The sequence below is a fragment of the Cyprinodon tularosa genome, unplaced genomic scaffold, assembly GCF_016077235.1.
Source record: "Cyprinodon tularosa strain WSP-4 unplaced genomic scaffold, ASM1607723v1 ctg859, whole genome shotgun sequence".
Taxonomy (NCBI): domain Eukaryota; kingdom Metazoa; phylum Chordata; class Actinopteri; order Cyprinodontiformes; family Cyprinodontidae; genus Cyprinodon; species Cyprinodon tularosa.
In genome coordinates, this window is record NW_024039628.1 from 189,022 (window position 1) to 209,297 (window position 20,276).

The following is a 20,276-nucleotide window of genomic DNA, read 5'->3' on the forward strand; positions in this document are numbered from 1 at the left end:
GTGGGAAGATTCCAGCTGTCAGTGGGAACGTTCCCACTGACAGCTGGAATCTTCCCACTGACAGCTGGAATCTTCCCACTGACAGCTGGAACGTTCCCACTGACAGCTGGAATCTTCCCACTGACAGCTGGAATCTTCCCACTGACAGCCGGAACGTTCCCACTGACAGCTGGAATCTTCCCACTGACAGCTGGAACATTCCCACTGACAGCCGGAACGTTCCCACTGACAGCCGGAACGTTCCCATTGACTGCCGGAACGTTCCCACTGACAGCTGGAACATTCCCACTGACAGCCGGAACGTTCCCACTGACAGCCGGAACGTTCCCACTGACAGCCGGAACGTTCCCACTGACTGCCGGAACGTTCCCATTGACTGCCGGAACGTTCCCACTGACAGCTGGAACATTCCCACTGACAGCCGGAACGTTCCCACTGACAGCTGGAATCTTCCCACTGACAGCTGGAACGTTCCCATTGACTGCCGGAACGTTCCCACTGACAGCTGGAACGTTCCCACTGACAGCTGGAACGTTCCCACTGACAGCTGGAACGTTCCCATTGACAGCCGGAACGTTCCCACTGACAGCCGGAACGTTCCCATTGACTGCTGGAATCGTTCCCACTGACAGCTGGAACAGTTCCCATTGACTGCCGGAACGTTCCCACTGACAGCTGGAATCTTCCCACTGACAGCTGGAACGTTCCCACTGACTGCCGGAACGTTCCCACTGACAGCTGGAATCTTCCCACTGACAGCTGGAACGTTCCCACTGACAGCTGGAACGTTCCCACTGACAGCTGGAATCTTCCCACTGACAGCTGGAACGTTCCCACTGACAGCTGGAACGTTCCCATTGACAGCTGGAATCTTCCCACTGACAGCTGGAATCGTTCCCATTGACTGCCGGAACGTTCCCGCTGACAGCTGGAATCTTCCCACTGACAGCTGGAACGTTCCCATTGACTGCCGGAACGTTCCCGCTGACAGCTGGAATCTTCCCACTGACAGCTGGAACGTTCCCATTGACTGCCGGAACGTTCCCGCTGACAGCTGGAATCTTCCCACTGACAGCTGGAACGTTCCCATTGACTGCCGGAACGTTCCCGCTGACAGCTGGAATCTTCCCACTGACAGCTGGAACGTTCCCATTGACTGCCGGAACGTTCCCGCTGACAGCTGGAATCTTCCCACTGACAGCTGGAACGTTCCCATTGACTGCCGGAACGTTCCCACTGACAGCCGGAACGTTCCCATTGACAGCCGGAACGTTCCCATTGACTGCCGGAACGTTCCCACTGACAGCTGGAATCTTCCCACTGACAGCTGGAACGTTCCCACTGACCGCCAGAACGTTCCCACTGACAGCTGGAACGTTCCCACTGACCGCCGGAACGTTCCCACTGACAGCTGGAATCTTCCCACTGACAGCTGGAACGTTCCCACTGACAGCCGGAACGTTCCCACTGACCGCCAGAACGTTCCCACTGACAGCTGGAATCTTCCCACTGACAGCTGGAACGTTCCCACTGACAGCCGGAACGTTCCCATTGACAGCCGGAACGTTCCCATTGACTGCCGGAACGTTCCCACTGACAGCCGGAACGTTCCCATTGACAGCCGGAACGTTCCCACTGACAGCTGGAATCTTCCCACGGACAGTTGGAACGTTCCCACGGACAGTTGGAACATTCCCACGGACAGTTGGAACGTTCCCACGGACAGCTGGAATCTTCCCACTGACAGTTGGAACGTTCCCACGGACAGTTGGAACGTTCCCACGGACAGTTGGAACGTTCCCACTGACAGCTGGAATCTTCCCACTGACAGTTGGAACGTTCCCACGGACAGTTGGAACATTCCCACGGACAGTTGGAACGTTCCCACTGACAGCTGGAATCTTCCCACTGACAGCTGGAATCTTCCCACTGACAGCTGGAATCTTCCCACTGACAGCTGGAATCTTCCCACTGACAGCTGGAACGTTCCCACTGACAGCTGGAACGTTCCCACTGACAGCTGGAATCTTCCCACTGACAGCTGGAATCTTCCCACTGACAGCCGGAACGTTCCCACTGACAGCTGGAATCTTCCCACTGACAGCTGGAACATTCCCACTGACAGCCGGAACGTTCCCACTGACAGCCGGAACGTTCCCATTGACTGCCGGAACGTTCCCACTGACAGCTGGAACATTCCCACTGACAGCCGGAACGTTCCCACTGACAGCCGGAACGTTCCCACTGACAGCCGAAACGTTCCCACTGACTGCCGGAACGTTCCCATTGACTGCCGGAACGTTCCCACTGACAGCTGGAACATTCCCACTGACAGCCGGAACGTTCCCATTGACTGCCGGAACGTTCCCACTGACAGCTGGAACATTCCCACTGACAGCCGGAACGTTCCCACTGACAGCTGGAATCTTCCCACTGACAGCTGGAACGTTCCCATTGACTGCCGGAACGTTCCCACTGACAGCTGGAATCTTCCCACTGACAGCTGGAACGTTCCCACTGACTGCCGGAACGTTCCCACTGACAGCTGGAATCTTCCCACTGACAGCTGGAACGTTCCCACTGACAGCTGGAACGTTCCCACTGACAGCTGGAATCTTCCCACTGACAGCTGGAATCTTCCCACTGACAGCTGGAACGTTCCCACTGACCGCCGGAACGTTCCCACTGACAGCTGGAATCTTCCCACTGACAGCTGGAACGTTCCCACTGACAGCCGGAACGTTCCCATTGACAGCCGGAACGTTCCCATTGACTGCCGGAACGTTCCCACTGACAGCCGGAACGTTCCCATTGACAGCCGGAACGTTCCCACTGACAGCTGGAATCTTCCCACGGACAGTTGGAACGTTCCCACGGACAGTTGGAACATTCCCACGGACAGTTGGAACGTTCCCACGGACAGTTGGAACGTTCCCATTGACTGCCGGAACGTTCCCACGGACAGCCGGAATCTTCCCACGGACAGTTGGAACGTTCCCACGGACAGTTGGAACGTTCCCACGGACAGTTGGAACGTTCCCATGGACAGTTGGAACGTTCCAACGGACAGGTAGATCAGGATCAATCACCTTCGTCTCGGTTCCACACAGCCAGCACTCTGAAGATGAAGGCGCTGAAGGTGGCAGCAAAGAATCCTCTCCAGTAGTTCCTCACAGCAAAGAAGGTGGAAGTTACTTCGATGCTGAAGAGCACACCTGTAACATCAGAAGGGAACACTGACTTCCTCATGTTCCTGAAGACACGCCTCTGATCATGACTTTAACCTCAACATGCTTTCCATCAGTTACCATCAGAAACAGGATTCCTGTATCTAAATGATGATCATGTTTGTAAATCTTTTACTTCTAGATCTATGGATTATGATATTTCCCAGGAACATTTGGTGAATGTCTGTTTTTTATTTCCGTCATCCTTATCTGGAGACTAACCTCCGATGGGGGCGGCGAAGCAGCACCCCACTCCCACCGCACACGCTGCCGCCAGCATCTCGATGTTCCTCGACTCATTCTGGAACGCAGACACAAAACAAGCCGCATTTCACAGTTAATGACAAGAAAACTAATGAAAGACAGAAATAATTTAACATTTAGAACATTACATTACATCTGGAAAAGATTTGATCAAATCAGGTCAGTTTGATCTAAACTTTAAGGATTTCTCCTAATCATATATAAAGTGTGTTTATTCCAGGGGAGGAGGTCCACCCAGAGCTCCTGCAGGATTAGGTGCATCAAGGCGCCTCCCTGCAGGAGTCTGATGACCTCCTGTTCCCAGGAGACTGAAATCCTGAGGCCTGAATCCCATCATGCTTTGCTTCCTCTGACAGCTACACAGCAAACACCTCAATAGAAGATCAAACTATGGTGCCTTGCAAAAGTATTCACCCTCTTAAAAAGTTACTTAACACAAACGGTTAAGTTTCAGTCGGCCAGGAAGCAGCGGGGCCATGAGGACCAAACCAAAGCGGGCTGATGGGAGGTTCACCTTCTAGCAGCACAATGAGAACCTGGCCTAATCAAAGTCTAGACCAGGGCTGCAGGTTTTCAATGTTTCAATGATTCGACAAAGGAAATGAAGCAAAGCATGCTGGGAAAGGAGCAGCCGGGTTACCTTAATCCCTACTAGACCCGGCTCCTTCAGGTAGCAGAAGAGAGAGAGTTAAAGAGGCAGAGAAGAAAGGATGAGAAACACATTATGGAATCAGGTCCAACACGTCCTCCACAGAGGTGGTGGTGGCGGGTGGGGGGAGCATTTAATGTTTAATCATGATGTAAGCAGCTCAGTAATTGATCTAATGTTTATGATATAAGCAGAGATGTATAAACATGCAATCAGATTGTTCAGTTTTTTACTCTAAATCTAAATCCAGGGACATGGAGACAAACGGACGGAGCTGAGGCGTCTGGATCGTTTTGCAGATCTCTGCCATTAAAGGTCCACTGATAGAAATTCACCTCATAGATTCCTCCAAACAGAGACATGAACTTGCTGAGCAGAGCAGCACACAGGCTGGCGATGTGAACGAAGGGACCCTGCAGGAGCAAACAGAAGGTGGGAGACGGTTAAACGGTACTTTGGTTTGTTCTGAGAGAAACAAAAACACATCATCAAACCACAGGATTACTGGCCAGATGATAATCTGGACTACGGATGCTGCAGGGGGGGACCTTTTACCTAATAACCAACCTAACCAACCAACTACCCACCTACCTAACCACCAACCTAACCAACCAACTACCCACCTACCTAACTACCAACCTAACCACCAATTACCCATCTAACTAACTACCAGCCTAACCTACCAACTATCCACCTACCTAACCACCAACCTAACCAACCGACTACCCATCTAACTAACTCCTAACTACCAACCTAACCAACCAACTATCCACCTACCTAACCACCAACCTAACCAACCAACTACCCATCTACCTAACCACCAACCTAACCAACCGACTACCCATCTAACTAACTCCTAACTACCAACCTAACCAACCAACTATCCACCTACCTAACTACCAGCCTAACCAACCAACTACCCACCTACCTAACTACCAACCTAACCACCAATTACCCATCTAACTAACTACCAACCTAACCACCAATTACCCATCTAACTAACTACCAGCCTAACCTACCAACTATCCACCTACCTAACCACCAACCTAACCAACCGACTACCCATCTAACTAACTCCTAACTACCAACCTAACCAACCAACTATCCACCTACCTAACCACCAACCTAACTAACCAACTACCCATCTACCTAACCACCAACCTAACCAACCGACTACCCATCTAACTAACTCCTAACTACCAACCTAACCAACCAACTATCCACCTACCTAACTACCAGCCTAACCAACCAACTACCCATCTACCTAACTACCAACCTAACCATCCAACTATCCATCTACCTAACTACCAACCTAACCAACCAACTACCAATCTAACTAACTCATAACTACCAACCTAACCAACCAACTATCCACCTACCTAGCTACCAGCCTAACCAACCAACTACCCATCTACCTAACCATCAACCTAACCAACCAACTACCCATCTAACTAACTCCTAACTACCAACCTAACCAACCAACTACACATCTACCTAACCACCAACCTAACCAACCAACTATCCACCTACCTAGCTACCAGCCTAACCAACTAACTACCCATCTAACTAACTCCTAACTACCAAGCTAACCAACCAACTATCCACCTACCTAGCTACCAACCTAACCAACCAACTATCCACCTACCTAGCTACCAGCCTAACCAACTAACTACCCATCTAACTAACTCCTAACTACCAACCTAACCAACCAACTATCCACCTACCTAGCTACCAGCCTAACCAACTAACTACCCATCTAACTAACTCCTAACCACCAACCTAACCAACTAACTAACCCATTAACTAATGCGTTGATGCATTAAGGCATTAGTTAATGCGGCGGAGGCTGGACGTCTGTCCTCAGGTGAAGGCGTTGTGCTGGGAGTCCCTCAGCATGACAGAGCAGCCTTCAGAGCCGTGCAGCAGCAGCAGCGGTTCCGCTCTGCGGGCCGACCCGTTCCGTTACCTCCTTGCCCAGAGGCATGCCGCTGCCCAGGGAGCAGGTGAGCCCGATGACTTTGGCCACAAAGGTTTTGAAGGTGAGGTACTCCTTCAGCACCACCCCCCTCAGGATGGTCTTCATCTCAGGGATCCCTGAACCTGCAGGAGGAAGAGGAGGAGCTTAGTGACGTCTACGGATCCACATCTGGATCACCAGTAGAACCAGTGCCACCAGTAGCAGGCAGAAGGAACTCCGGAAGAACAGGTGAGACTCAGCAGGTCTGAGTCCAGCTATAGTCTGGACCTAAACCTGGTTTGATAACATCTGGATGTCTGCAGACATGTCAGCTGAGATGCAGTCTTGATGCAAACAGTGACTCATTAACTGACACAGCCAAACACTTCAGATTAGTTTAAGATGTTTCCAGATGTTTCCAGATGTTTCCAGATGTGCACCTTTCAATCAGGTCAGCTGATATCTCTGCTTCTACTTTCATTCCTAAGAAACAGGAAAGTTTTCCACATTTTACACAAAAAGGAACTAGTTACTTTCATTGAGCAGTAACCAAGTTACTAACTCAGTTACCTCTCTGGATAAGTAACGAGTAACTTTAACCCAACCCAACACTGCTGAGACACGCGGCAAAGGTTGGATCTGGAAGAACATCCCCACCAAAAGCTGGTCTGTCCAGATGTTCCTGGAGGTGGAACTGGGAACCATCACCAAGGTCAAAGGTCCCATTAGGGGACTCTGGATCTCAGCAGCCACAGATATGGACCAGAGGCCCCTGGAACTTCACTCGGTTCTTCTGAAGACGTGTGTCCACCCTAAACCCTGACCCCTGACTCCCTGACCCCTAACTCCCTGACCCCTAACCCCTGACCCCCTAACCCCTGACCCCCTAACCCCTGACTCCCTGACCCCCTAACCCGATGGGTCGGATATAAACTGGTAAATAAATGAGTTTGATCAACATCAGGAATGGATCCAGTCTGGTTAGTCTGTCCTTACCTACAGCCTGGGGGGCCAAGATCTGAGTGAAGCCAGCAGAGAAGGTGATCAGGACCACCGGGTAGGTGACCCAGGCCAGGTACTGCAGGAACACGTTGCTGTCCAGACCACCATACATCCACTTCTGTGCTGTGGAGGGAGGCAAAGCAGGTGAGTTAAAAGCAGAACTAGAGCACCTAGAGTGAGACGGAGAGAACAAGCAGAGAAGTAGGAGGTGGGGGTGGGGGTCCTGGTTCGATTAATGACCGGCTCTCTCTTTCCCTCTGCCCCCCCTCCTTCTCCCTGATCTCTCCGTCTGCCTTCCACCTCCTCTCTTTCAGAACAGCATCCTGATCCAGTCTGATATCTGATCTATCTGATGACGTTGACCACGGTGGGTCAGTCTGCTCCTCCTCTCTGGTCTCACCTTGGAGGCAGATGGCGATGCAGAAGTCCACCGCCCAGCTGACCAGCGCCATGACCAGTCCCAGCAGGATCAGGAAGATCCAGTCCTCCCCGACCCGTGAGATCAGGAACTTCTGGCAACGAACTGTGCAGACTGCAGGAAGCAAAGAGGACATGTTAGCGGAGCAGCGTCAGCCGCAGCTTAGGTCGATCATGGAAACCGGAGCAACCAGAACCTAAACCGTTGCAGCAGTCAGAACCGACCCGAACATCTGAGGTTCTGCTGGCCTGTAGCTTCACCTGTGGCCTGATGAAGGACACCGTCTACCAGGCGGTCAGAAAGGTCCGCTGCATCAGAACAGGAAGTTTCCCTAAAATACGCCGCCGTTTAGCCAGCCTAACGCTAAAGGAATTAAATGAAGGTTTCTAAGACTGGAGAAGAAATAAACGTCCCTGATTTGTCCTCCCACCCATCAGGGGGCAGCGTGTCTCAGATACCAACTATTCAAACCCCAGAAACTTTCATTAACATTCTTTGGAATTTGGCGTTTCGAGGAGCAGCGACGAGTTCGTATGGAAACTTCCTGAGGAAACATTCAGGCTCAATCCGAGAAAATAAGAACTAATGATGCAGTGAGAGGCTCTGCCATCCCTCTGGGTCCCTGAGCAACACCCTTATTCCCCCCCCCCCGCACAACGGCAGCCCACTGCTCACTGAGGGAATTCAATAAATCAATAAAACTTAATTATTATTATTTAATGAACATTAACAGATAAACACCTGAGATCAGAACCAGGCGACTAATTCATGTCAGGTTTTCTACCTGAGAAAAAAGCAGCGGATGGCGTCCAGCTGTTGCTAGGCAACGCTTCCAGATAGGAGAAGCAGGAAAAGGAGAAACAGCATGAGGCAACCAGCTGCTCCAAACAGCTGGAATGATGTCAGAGAACCAGCAGTTAAACCGTTCAGACGTTTACGTCTCTGGATAATATTTGATTTTTAACAAATTTCCATTGTTGTTTACATCGTTATGTTACGAATAACTTGTTATGCAATAAAACATGAAGCCAAATTTAATTATTTCTAAAGAAAAGACACAAAATCTATCAAAAAACAGACTTTCTTTTAACATTTTGTTCCACTAAAAAAAAAAAATATGAAGCCAAAATAATTCCTAAATATTGAGGTATGTTTTCTAGATTTGTTTTGGATATAGAATCCTAGAACCGCTCCTCATGGTTTAGCACAGCATAGAAGAAGAAAGCATCTAACAGGTAGGTTACCTGAATGAAAGGGTTAATGAGGAGGCTAACGAGCAGACGCCATCATTCTGCATCCTGCTGGGAAACATCCGACTGCATCCAGTTTAGAGACGTTAGAACCAGACATGCTGGTTAGTAGCAGCTGATGGCTGGTTAACCAGTGGAGGCGTAACGGACCAACGAGCCGCCGTCACTGGAGAACAAAAACACCTTCAGTCTGCGAGGAAAACTTCTCCTCTAAAGGATTTTCAGGTTCGCTCCTCCATATTGGATGGATTAATAAACCGAGCGTTTCCATGGAAACAGCCGCAGTGGGATCAGCTTCCTGGTCCTGGTGGAGAAAACCAGCCCACAGCATCATGCTGCCTCTTTTCACTGCTGCTGCCTTTATGCTGCGTTACGTTTTCTTCATGTCATTGCAATCGTTGCAATAAGCTGCTTGCTCCTTCCCACCTGACCCCCCCACTCACCCCATGGAACCCCCCCCCCCTACATTTTTTTTCGTCACCCTCTAACGTGGCTTTAATCTCCCCTCTCTGCCTCCTCCCTCCTTCCCCTCCCTTTGCCCACCTCCTCTCTCCTTCCCCTCCCTCCCACTAACCTGCTGAGGCTCATTGCGGTTGCCATGGTTACGCAGTGCATCCAATCATTCCCTGATTTTTCCTCCTGATAAAATCAACCTGAACCCTTTTCAATGCAGCCTGACCATCAGCTGATCTGTTTTAATGGGACTGCAGCATACAGTGCCGGTTCTAGACAGGGGCCAACGGGGGCCACTGCCCCTGTAAGGGCCTCGTTCTGAAGACATAATAATGATGATCTGCGCTGGAACAGACATGGTTACTGATGGCTCCTTTGGATCTATTTCATTGTTTTTCTTTACAAATTCTGTTTCACTAATTATTCAAAAACAAAAAGAAAGCTTCAGTGGGACTGACATAGGATCCCAGTTTTTATCTATTATATGTTTTTAATAGAAAAAAATGCTCCAATTTTTACAGATGAATTTAACAGTTTTCTTGAGTTCTAAGTCAAATTTTATAGAAAAGGGTATTTTTTACTTAAATTAGGTCAAAAATATTTAAAATTCCTAAATTATAAATGTATATTGACCTCATAATAAATAGAATTTTTATTTAACCTTATAGAAAAGAAATGTCCCTTCATGCATCTTTTTTTAATATATTTGAATTCCTTGCTCGTTTTTTATTTCATGCTTTTCTGGGCCCCCATGAAAACACTCTGGCCCCCTGCTGGCCCCCTGGTCCATTTGGTCTAGATCCGCCACTGTTCCTCCCCTTTACTAGACGTGGATATACTTTAGTATATTCTGCTGTAAAACTAGTCCTATATTTTTTTACTGGAGGATTGAACCTCTGCCGTTTCCCAGGATGCACTGCTTTCAGTGGTAACTAGGCGACTGCCAGAGAGGAACCAGAGAAACTTATCGATCCAATCAGCTCTCTGATCAACCAGTCGCCTGGAACGCTGGTTGATCAGAGCATCGCTTTGGACAGAAACGCTGCACAGGTTTCACCAGCACCTCCTCCTCACACCCCGCTCTCTGTTGTCTGCGAAATCACAGCAGTTCTAATCCGCACATGAAATCCTGGATTATTTATCCTGCCTGCTGGCATCCGTGAACAACTATCGATATCAGGGAGACTCCCTGAACTTCCAGGAGACTTGGAATGTCTGGCCTAGTAAGCTAGGGCTAAGCTAGTTAGCCTAGTAAGCTAGGGCTAAGCTAGTTAGCACCTCAAAGCAACGTGATGAAAAAGCAGGAGAAGGGGAAGAGGAGGAGCAGCAAAACTTCTCTGCTAAGGAGGAGACGCTGATGGACTATGCTAAACGGTTGGAACAGGACATGCTAGCAGTTAGCATGGTAGCTAGAGAAGCTTTCTGAGCCAGGACATGCTAGCGGTTAGTATGGTAGCTAGAAAAGCTTTCTGAGCCAGGACATGCTAGCAGTTAGCATGGTAGCTAGAGAAGCTTTTTGAGCCAGGACATGCTAGCAGTTAGCATGGTAGCTAGAGAAGCTTTCTGAGCCAGGACATGCTAGCAGTTAGCATGGTAGCTAGAGAAGCTTTCTGAGCCAGGACATGCTAGCAGTTAGTATGGTAGCTAGAGAAGCTTTCTGAGCCAGGACATGCTAGCAGTTAGTATGGTAGCTAGAGAAGCTTTCTGAGCCAGGACGTGCTAGCGGTTAGTATGGTAGCTAGAAAAGCTTTCTGAGCCAGGACATGCTAGCGGTTAGCATGGTAGCTAGAGAAGCTTTCTGAGCCAAAAAGTTCTAACATTCCTCTGAGAGGAACCAGAAGCGCCTGTTTAAAGCTCTGATCAGCACTGATTGGTTGATTAGACTAATGTAAAAACATAGAGCTAGCTCACAGTTAGCATCGACATACCCTGTCTGGTAATGATAGATCTACATCTCTGTTCAGTTATTTTTATTCAGTAACCTGATAGAAATAAAACAAAGAGGAATGTAAATTTAATGTGTAAGAAAAAATAATAATACAGGTGGAAAAATCTATACTGATGTTTTTATGTATTTATTCATTATTTTTTAGTTGTTATGGATAATGCCCATTAATTAACAGTAATAATTCCTCTGGACCACTTTATCAACTCAGGATGTTGTACTGAAATATTTGTCCCTAATCTGTCCTTCTTTAGTGGGTGTCCCCATGTCTCAGTGATCTGGGGTCCCTCAGGATATCTGGGGCCCCGTCGCCTCTAATCAGGGAACTGTAGGGCGAGTGTGGGGCCGCCCACACCTGCTATTGAGCATCTCCTCCAGGAGTGAAAGCAGACTTCTAGGATGAACTCGGTCTCTATTTTTGCTGTTTTATTTTCTCTCCACCGTTCAAACACGTCATCCTGGTTGGCAGAGGAGGTTCTGTTGGAGCAGCTCTGGTTCTGTGGCTCAGCCTGCAGGCTCAGATCTTCCAGGACGATCAGGAAACGTTTTCTTCCTTCATTAGAATCAGAGGTGGGTGGTAACTTCTAGGTATTTATTTCTCAGTCCTTCCCTCAGACTCATCTGGTCACTGCTGAGTTGCTCCTCTCCGGCATGCTCTTAACGTCGTATGCAGCTTTAACCACACCTGCTGCTTTCTGTCATTTATGAACAGAATCAGACTTTTGGTTCTGATGTTCCTTCACAGGAAATGAAAAGCTCCAGGATGCAGCTTCCACTGACGCTGCTCTTCCATCTGCAGACGTCCATCCAGACGTCCCTGCATGAACTCTTCCACCTCTTTCCAAACCATCCATTGCTGCTCTGTTCTTTTCTCCATCTTTCCCTTTTATTATCCCTCCTTCTGAACCCAAACATGTTCTGCCATCGCAGAGTCAGCGCTTTCGTTCTGCAGTCCTCTGCAGACATGGCAGGCTGATCATTTCCACTTCCAGACCTACAGTAACGAGCCTCAGCATTTCCAGCACCTGCTCTCTCCTTCACACCCTAAATACTGACGGATGATAAACCGTTTAAAATCAGCGACATGCAGACAGAAGAAAAGCAGGATGATGTTTCCTGCAGATTTTCCTTACCAGCTTTTACACATTTTATCAGGTTAAAGAAAAACACACGTGGAAAAAAATGAACAAAATCTAATAAAATCAAATAAGTGGCTGAAAAATGCAGGAACTCTGTTGCCCCGCCCACTTTGACTTCTGAGCCTCAGAATCACTTTCTGCATGACGGAGCTGATCAACAGGACAGATGGCGCTGAATGAGGAGGCTGCATCATGCTCTGGGCCCACAAAATCAATTCCTTAAACAGTCAGCCCGTTATGGAGGCGTAGACTCCACCGAGGAGGAGCAGCGCCATCGAGGCGGGTGGAGCTGGTTGCTGATGTCTGCCGAGCTTTGCTGGTTATTCATGACGAAGGATTAAAACATCACAAAGCGCCGCAAACGGTTTGCAAGCATTAGAGCAGCGACACTCAATGAGCATTTAGTTCAGATTATTGATGGAGCCGTTAGGGGGGGGGGGGGGGGGGGGGGGCGGGGGGTCAGTCCAGGATCGGTTTGTTTACCAGAGATAAAGTCCTGAGCTGGAGCCTCCAGAACGTACGGGTACCCTGACCCTGGAGGACAAACACAGCGTTACCAACAGCAGCATCACTGCAGGAAAACAGGATCCCTGCAGAACCTGAGAGCAGCTCTACGACGAGGAGAGAGGAAAGATGGAGCCGGAGGAGGAGGAGGAGGAGGAGAAGGAGGAGGAGGAGGAGAAGGAGGAGAAGGAGGAGGAGCAGGAGGAGGAGGAGGAGAAGGAGGAGGAGCAGGAGGAGGAGGAGGAGAAGGGGCAGAGCCCCGGCTTCCAAAACTGAAGTGTTTCTTCCAATACAGTGTTTTATTTTTATATCATTCACCTGGAAGGTTGGGAAATATGATGGGGGGGGGGGTTAACTGGGAATTACAGTAATAACTCTGTCCTACCTGTGCCCTACCTGTGCCCTACCTGTGCCCTACCTGTGTCCTACCTGTGTCCTACCTGTGCCCTACCTGTGCCCTACCTGTGTCTTACCTGTGTCTTACCTGTGCCCTACCTGTGCCCTACCTGTGTCTTACCTGTGCCCTACCTGTGTCCTACCTGTGCCCTACCTGTGTCCTACCTGTGCCCTACCTGTGCCCTACCTGTGCCCTACCTGTGTCTTACCTGTGTCCTACCTGTGCCCTACCTGTGTCCTACCTGTGCCCTACCTGTGCCCTACCTGTGCCCTACCTGTGCCCTACCTGTGTCTTACCTGTGTCTTACCTGTGCCCTACCTGTGCCCTACCTGTGCCCTACCTGTGCCCTACCTGTGCCCTACCTGTGCCCTACCTGTGTCCTACCTGTGCCCTACCTGTGTCCTACCTGTGCCCTACCTGTGCCCTACCTGTGCCCTACCTGTGTCTTACCTGTGCCCTACCTGTGCCCTACCTGTGCCCTACCTGTGCCCTACCTGTGCCCTACCTGTGTCCTACCTGTGCCCTACCTGTGCCCTACCTATGTCCTACCTGTGCCCTACCTGTGTCCTACCTGTGCCCTAGCTATGTCCTACCTGTGTCCTACCTGTGCCCTACCTGTGCCCTACCTGTGTCCTACCTGTGCCCTACCTGTGTCTTACCTGTGTCCTACCTGTGCCCTACCTGTGCCCTACCTATGTCCTACCTGTGCCCTACCTGTGTCCTACCTGTGCCCTAGCTATGTCCTACCTGTGTCCTACCTGTGCCCTACCTGTGCCCTACCTGTGTCCTACCTGTGTCCTACCTGTGCCCTACCTGTGTCTTACCTGTGTCCTACCTGTGCCCTACCTGTGCCCTACCTATGTCCTACCTGTGCCCTACCTGTGTCCTACCTGTGCCCTACCTATGTCCTACCTGTGCCCTACCTGTGCCCTACCTGTGTCTTACCTGTGTCCTACCTGTGCCCTACCTGTGTCCTACCTGTGCCCTACCTGTGTCTTACCTGTGTCCTACCTGTGCCCTACCTGTGCCCTACCTATGTCCTACCTGTGCCCTACCTGTGTCCTACCTGTGCCCTAGCTATGCCCTAGCTATGCCCTACCTGTGTCTTACCTGTGCCCTACCTGTGCCCTAGCTATGTCCTACCTGTGCCCTACCTGTGCCCTACCTGTGTCCTACCGTTGTCCTACCTGTGTCTTACCTGTGCCCTAGCTATGCCCTACCTGTGTCCTACCTGTGCCCTACCTGTGTCCTACCTGTGCCCTACCTTTGCCCTACCTGTGTCCTACCTATGCCCTACCTGTGTCCTACCTGTGCCCTACCTGTGTCCTACCTGTGCCCTACCTTTGCCCTACCTGTGCCCTACCTGTGCCCTACCTGTGTCCTACCTGTGTCCTACCTGTGCCCTACCTGTGTCCTACCTGTGCCCTAGCTATGTCCTACCTGTGTCTTACCTGTGCCCTACCTGTGCCCTAGCTATGTCCTACCTGTGCCCTACCTGTGTCCTACCTGTGCCCTAGCTATGCCCTACCTGTGTCCTACCTGTGCCCTACCTGTGCCCTACCTTTGCCCTACCTGTGCCCTACCTGTGCCCTACCTGTGCCCTACCTGTGCCCTACCTATGCCCTACCTGTGCCCTACCTGTGCCTTACCTGTGCCCTACCTGTGTCCTACCTATGTCCTACCTGTGCCCTACCTGTGCCCTACCTGTGTCCTACCTGTGCCCTACCTGTGTCCTACCTGTGCCCTACCTGTGCCCTACCTGTGTTTTACCTGTGCCCTACCTGTGCCCTACCTGTGCCCTAGCTATGTCCTACCTGTGTCCTACCTGTGTCCTACCTGTGCCCTACCTGTGTCTTACCTGTGCCCTACCTTTGCCCTAGCTATGCCCTAGCTGTGCCCTACCTGTGCCCTACCTGTGTCTTACCTGTGCCCTACCTGTGTCCTACCTGTGCCCTACCTGTGTCTTACCTGTGTCCTACCTGTGCCCTACCTGTGTCCTACCTGTGCCCTACCTGTGTCCTACCTGTGCCCTACCTGTGCCCTACCTATGTCCTACCTGTGTCCTACCTATGTCCTACCTGTGCCCTACCTGTGTCTTACCTGTGCCCTACCTTTGCCCTACCTTTGCCCTAGCTATGCCCTACCTGTGCCCTACCTGTGCCCTACCTGTGTCTTACCTGTGTCCTACCTGTGCCCTACCTGTGCCTTACCTGTGCCCTACCTGTGTCCTACCTGTGTCCTACCTTTGCCCTAGCTATGCCCTACCTGTGCCCTACCTGTGTCCTACCTGTGCCCTACCTGTGCCGTACCTGTGCCCTACCTATGTCCTACCTGTGCCCTACCTGTGCCCTACCTGTCTCCTACCTGTGCCTTACCTGTGCCCTACCTGTGTCCTACCTTTGCCCTAGCTATGCCCTACCTGTGCCCTACCTGTGTCTTACCTGTGTCCTACCTGTGCCCTACCTGTGCCCTACCTATGTCCTACCTTTGCCCTACCTGTGCCCTACCTGTGCCCTACCTGTGTCTTACCTGTGTCCTACCTGTGCCCTACCTGTGCCCTACCTGTGTCCTACCTTTGCCCTAGCTATGCCCTACCTGTGCCCTACCTGTGTCTTACCTGTGTCCTACCTGTGCCCTACCTGTGCCCTACCTATGTCCTACCTTTGCCCTACCTGTGCCCTACCTGTGCCCTACCTGTGTCTTACCTGTGTCTTACCTGTGTCCTACCTTTGCCCTAGCTATGCCCTACCTGTGCCCTACCTGTGTCTTACCTGTGTCTTACCTGTGTCCTACCTGTGCCCTACCTGTGCCCTACCTATGTCCTACCTTTGCCCTACCTGTGTCCTACCTGTGCCCTACCTGTGTCTTACCTGTGTCCTACCTGTGCCCTACCTATGTCCTACCTTTGCCCTACCTGTGCCCTACCTGTGTCCTACCTGTGCCCTACCTGTGCCCTACCTATGTCCTACCTTTGCCCTACCTGTGTCCTACCTGTGCCCTACCTGTGTCCTACCTGTGCCCTACCTGTGTCTTACCTGTGCCCTACCTGTGTCCTACCTGTGCCCTACCTGTGCCCTACCTATGTCCTACCTGTGTCCTACCTATGTCCTACCTGTGCCCTACCTGTGTCTTACCTGTGCCCTACCTTTGCCCTACCTGTGCCCTACCTGTTTCCAACCTGTGTCTTACCTGTGTCCTACCTGTGCCCTACCTGTGTCTTACCTGTGCCCTACCTGTGTCCTACCTGTGCCCTACCTGTGCCCTACCTATGTCCTACCTGTGTCCTACCTATGTCCTACCTGTGTCCTACCTATGTCCTACCTGTGCCCTACCTGTGCCCTACCTGTGCCCTACCTTTGCCCTAGCTATGCCCTACCTGTGCCCTACCTGTGTCTTACCTGTGCCCTACCTGTGCCCTACCTGTGTCTTACCTGTGTCCTACCTGTGCCCTACCTGTGCCCTACCTGTGTCCTACCTGTGCCCTACCTGTGTCTTACCTGTGCCCTACCTGTGCCCTACCTGTGTCCTACCTGTGCCCTACCTGTGTCCTACCTGTGCCCTACCTGTGCCCTAGCTATGTCCTACCTGTGTCCTACCTATGTCCTACCTGTGCCCTACCTGTGCCCTACCTGTGCCCTACCTTTGCCCTAGCTATGCCCTACCTGTGCCCTACCTGTGTCTTACCTGTGCCCTACCTGTGCCCTACCTGTGTCCTATCTGTGCCCTACCTGTGCCCTACCTGTGTCCTACCTGTGCCCTAGCTATGTCCTACCTGTGCCCTACCTGTGCCCTACCTGTGTCTTACCTGTGCCCTACCTTTGCCCTACCTTTGCCCTAGCTATGCCCTACCTGTGCCCTACCTGTGTCCTACCTGTGCCCTACCTGTGTCTTACCTGTGTCCTACCTGTGTCCTACCTGTGCCCTACCTGTGCCCTACCTGTGTCCTACCTATGTCCTAGCTGTGCCCTACCTGTGTCTTACCTTTGCCCTAGCTATGCCCTACCTGTGCCCTACCTGTGTCTTACCTGTGTCTTACCTGTGCCCTACCTGTGCCCTACCTGTGCCCTACCTGTGCCCTACCTGTGCCCTAGCTATGTCCTACCTGTGTCCTACCTGTGCCCTACCTGTGCCCTAGCTATGTCCTACCTGTGTCCTACCTTTGCCCTACCTTTGCCCTACCTTTGCCCTAGCTATGCCCTACCTGTGCCCTACCTGTGCCCTACCTGTGTCCTACCTGTGTCCTACCTGTGCCCTACCTGTGCCCTACCTGTGCCCTACCTGTGCCCTACCTGTGCCCTAGCTATGTCCTACCTGTGTCCTACCTGTGCCCTACCTGTGCCCTAGCTATGTCCTACCTGTGTCCTACCTTTGCCCTACCTTTGCCCTACCTTTGCCCTAGCTATGCCCTACCTGTGCCCTACCTGTGTCCTACCTGTGCCCTACCTGTGTCTTACCTGTGTCCTACCTGTGTCCTACCTGTGCCCTACCTGTGCCCTACCTGTGTCCTACCTATGTCCTAGCTGTGCCCTACCTGTGCCCTACCTGTGTCTTACCTTTGCCCTACCTTTGCCCTAGCTATGCCCTACCTGTGCCCTACCTGTGCCCTACCTGTGCCCTACCTGTGCCCTACCTGTGCCCTACCTGTGCCCTACCTGTGCCCTAGCTATGTCCTACCTGTGTCCTACCTGTGCCCTACCTGTGCCCTAGCTATGTCCTACCTGTGTCCTACCTTTGCCCTACCTTTGCCCTAGCTATGCCCTACCTGTGCCCTACCTGTGTCTTACCTGTGCCCTACCTGTCCTACCTGTGTCCTACCTGTGCCCTACCTGTGCCCTACCTGTGCCCTACCTGTGCCCTACCTGTGCCCTAGCTATGTCCTACCTGTGTCCTACCTGTGCCCTACCTGTGCCCTAGCTATGTCCTACCTGTGTCCTACCTTTGCCCTACCTTTGCCCTACCTTTGCCCTAGCTATGCCCTACCTGTGCCCTACCTGTGTCTTACCTGTGCCCTACCATGGGGCTGAAACAGATGGAGCAGCAGCCTCATGCTAACCTCTACACCTTGCACACTAAGAGGAAGGAGAGGAGCAGGAAGAGGAGCAGGAAGAGGAGCAGGAAGAGGAGCAGGAAGAGGAGCAGGGAGAGGAGCAGGGAGAGGAGCAGGAAGAGGAGCAGGAAGAGGAGCAGGAAGAGGAGCAGGAAGAGGAGAAGGAAGAGGAGCAGGGAGAGGAGCAGGGAGAGGAGCAGGAAGAGAAGGGAAGGGGAATGAAGGATGCTGAAGGATGGAGAAACAGACGTAGATTCCATTCAGTAGATCAGGTTCACAGGAAAAAAATGGGGCATAAAAGAAGCGATTCAATGAAACAGGATTTAAAAAGTTGGAAGTAGCCCCAGAAACGGCGTCTCTGATGACGAGCTGCTTGGGAAAAGCACAATCATTAAACCTGAATCGATAATAACCGGCCCTGTTCGCCCTCAACAGCAATGAGGGAACTGATTTATAGAAACCTCTGCACCGCATTGTCCTGTGGTCCAGGCTGCACCTCAGCAAGACAGAAATACGCCGTCACTGCCGCCGCCGGCTGAAAGGAGGCGACGTTTGAGCCCGACGGCGCCCAAAGGGAAAGCTAACATTAACGTGCTTCAAGCTTCCATCAATTGTTCCTGCAGCCGTTTGTTATCAAGTCAAAGGACCAATCAGAACGCCGCCGTCGCTAATGGCTGCCTGTTCCGCCATATTGGAAGGACTGACACAAACTCAATCTGGGAGCAACATTATTCTCTGAGAGCCGCTGGCTGCAGAAACGACCCAGTGAGTCCGTCTGGTGGCGGACGGACGGACGCTTTAACCTCAGCCTGCTGTCAAACACCATTTAATCAACATGGAGGACAGGCAGGCAGGTTTCCATGGAGACAACAGCAGCACGCCGACAGGAAATGGAAAAGTTTGGGATTTGGATTGAAAAAAAGAGTTACATCATCAGCCGGCCTGACGCCACCATACCTCCTGTCTCACCATACCTCAGCGTACCTGAGCGTACCTGGGCGTACCTGGGCATACCTGGGCGTACCTGAGCGTACCTGAGCGTACCTGAGCGTAGCCACGCAGGACAGCAGAAAGGCACAGGATGAGGAACTCTTTTATCTTTAACCTTTTAATTATAATAATTAGACTTTATTGATCTCAGATTGGAGAAATTCCCTCTCTGTATTTAGCCCCTCCCCTTGGCGAGCAGTGGGCTGCCACGGTGCTGCGCCCGGGGAGCAGGGTGGGGTTAAGGGTGTGGCTCGATTCCCAGCTTTATGCCCTAACCACTGGGCCACCGCTACCATGGAAAAATGTTTAACCTGTTAAATGCCAAACAGTCGAACCTGGAAGCTTAAGAAGCCAAAAGGGTTTGAGGTGAAGCTGACTGAGAGGGTGAAGGCTTGGCTAGACCCAGGCTAGCTTGGCTAGACCCAGGCTAGCTTGGCTAGACCCAGGCTAGCTTGGCTAGACCCAGGCTAGCTTGGCTAGACCCAGGCTAGCTTGGCTAGACCCAGGCTAGCTTGGCGTGCCTCTACCGCGCGCCGTGCCTCTACCGCGCGCCGTGCATCTACCGCGCGCCGTGCATCTACCGCGCGCCGTGCATCTACCGCATGCCGTGCATCTACTGCGCCGTGCCTCTTCTTCTTCACAACAAAAACATCTGAAGCATTTTTTGTGTGATTTTTCAGAGATCCTCTCTGTGATGTGAGCAATGAATCATTGAAAGGTTGAAACATCCAAAGCTTTTCCTTCCATCTGTGCAGAAACTGCAGCTCTTTAACATGAACGCTCCAATCGGAACAGCAGGTTTTTATAGCAGCTTCCACTTCCTGTTGGGCCGCTATTCCAAGCTTTGGATGCGCAGCACCTGGTTAACTTCCTGGTGAAACTCAGGGTTGGAGCTCGACTTTCCTACACATGGAGACGATTCATTGTTTATTTAATTCGTCCCATTAATCCCATTGGGTAGATCCTGCATCCCATCAGTTTCCTTTGCGTGGAATCATCTTTGATTGATCAGTCAGGATGAACATATGGAGCCT

At 51.4% G+C, this 20,276-nt stretch overlaps 1 protein-coding gene across 5 annotated transcripts in view; it reads right to left on the bottom strand.

Moving 5' to 3' along the window:
* Window positions 1–20,276, bottom strand: part of LOC119775214 (chloride channel protein 2-like) — an 83,723-nt gene that overhangs the window by 31,294 nt on the left and 32,153 nt on the right. For 3 of the 5 annotated variants that reach the window (XM_038273109.1, XM_038273108.1, XM_038273112.1), the window contains exons 3-9: window positions 12,788–12,838; window positions 7,500–7,631; window positions 7,094–7,222; window positions 6,107–6,240; window positions 4,476–4,553; window positions 3,450–3,528; window positions 3,090–3,215 (exon numbers count right to left, since the gene is read on the bottom strand). In XM_038273109.1, the coding sequence (XP_038129037.1) occupies window positions 3,090–3,215; window positions 3,450–3,528; window positions 4,476–4,553; window positions 6,107–6,240; window positions 7,094–7,222; window positions 7,500–7,631; window positions 12,788–12,838 (729 nt within the window). The remainder of the gene's footprint in view (window positions 1–3,089; window positions 3,216–3,449; window positions 3,529–4,475; window positions 4,554–6,106; window positions 6,241–7,093; window positions 7,223–7,499; window positions 7,632–12,787; window positions 12,839–20,276) is intronic. The other 2 variants (XM_038273111.1, XM_038273110.1) reach the window with 1 other exon arrangement.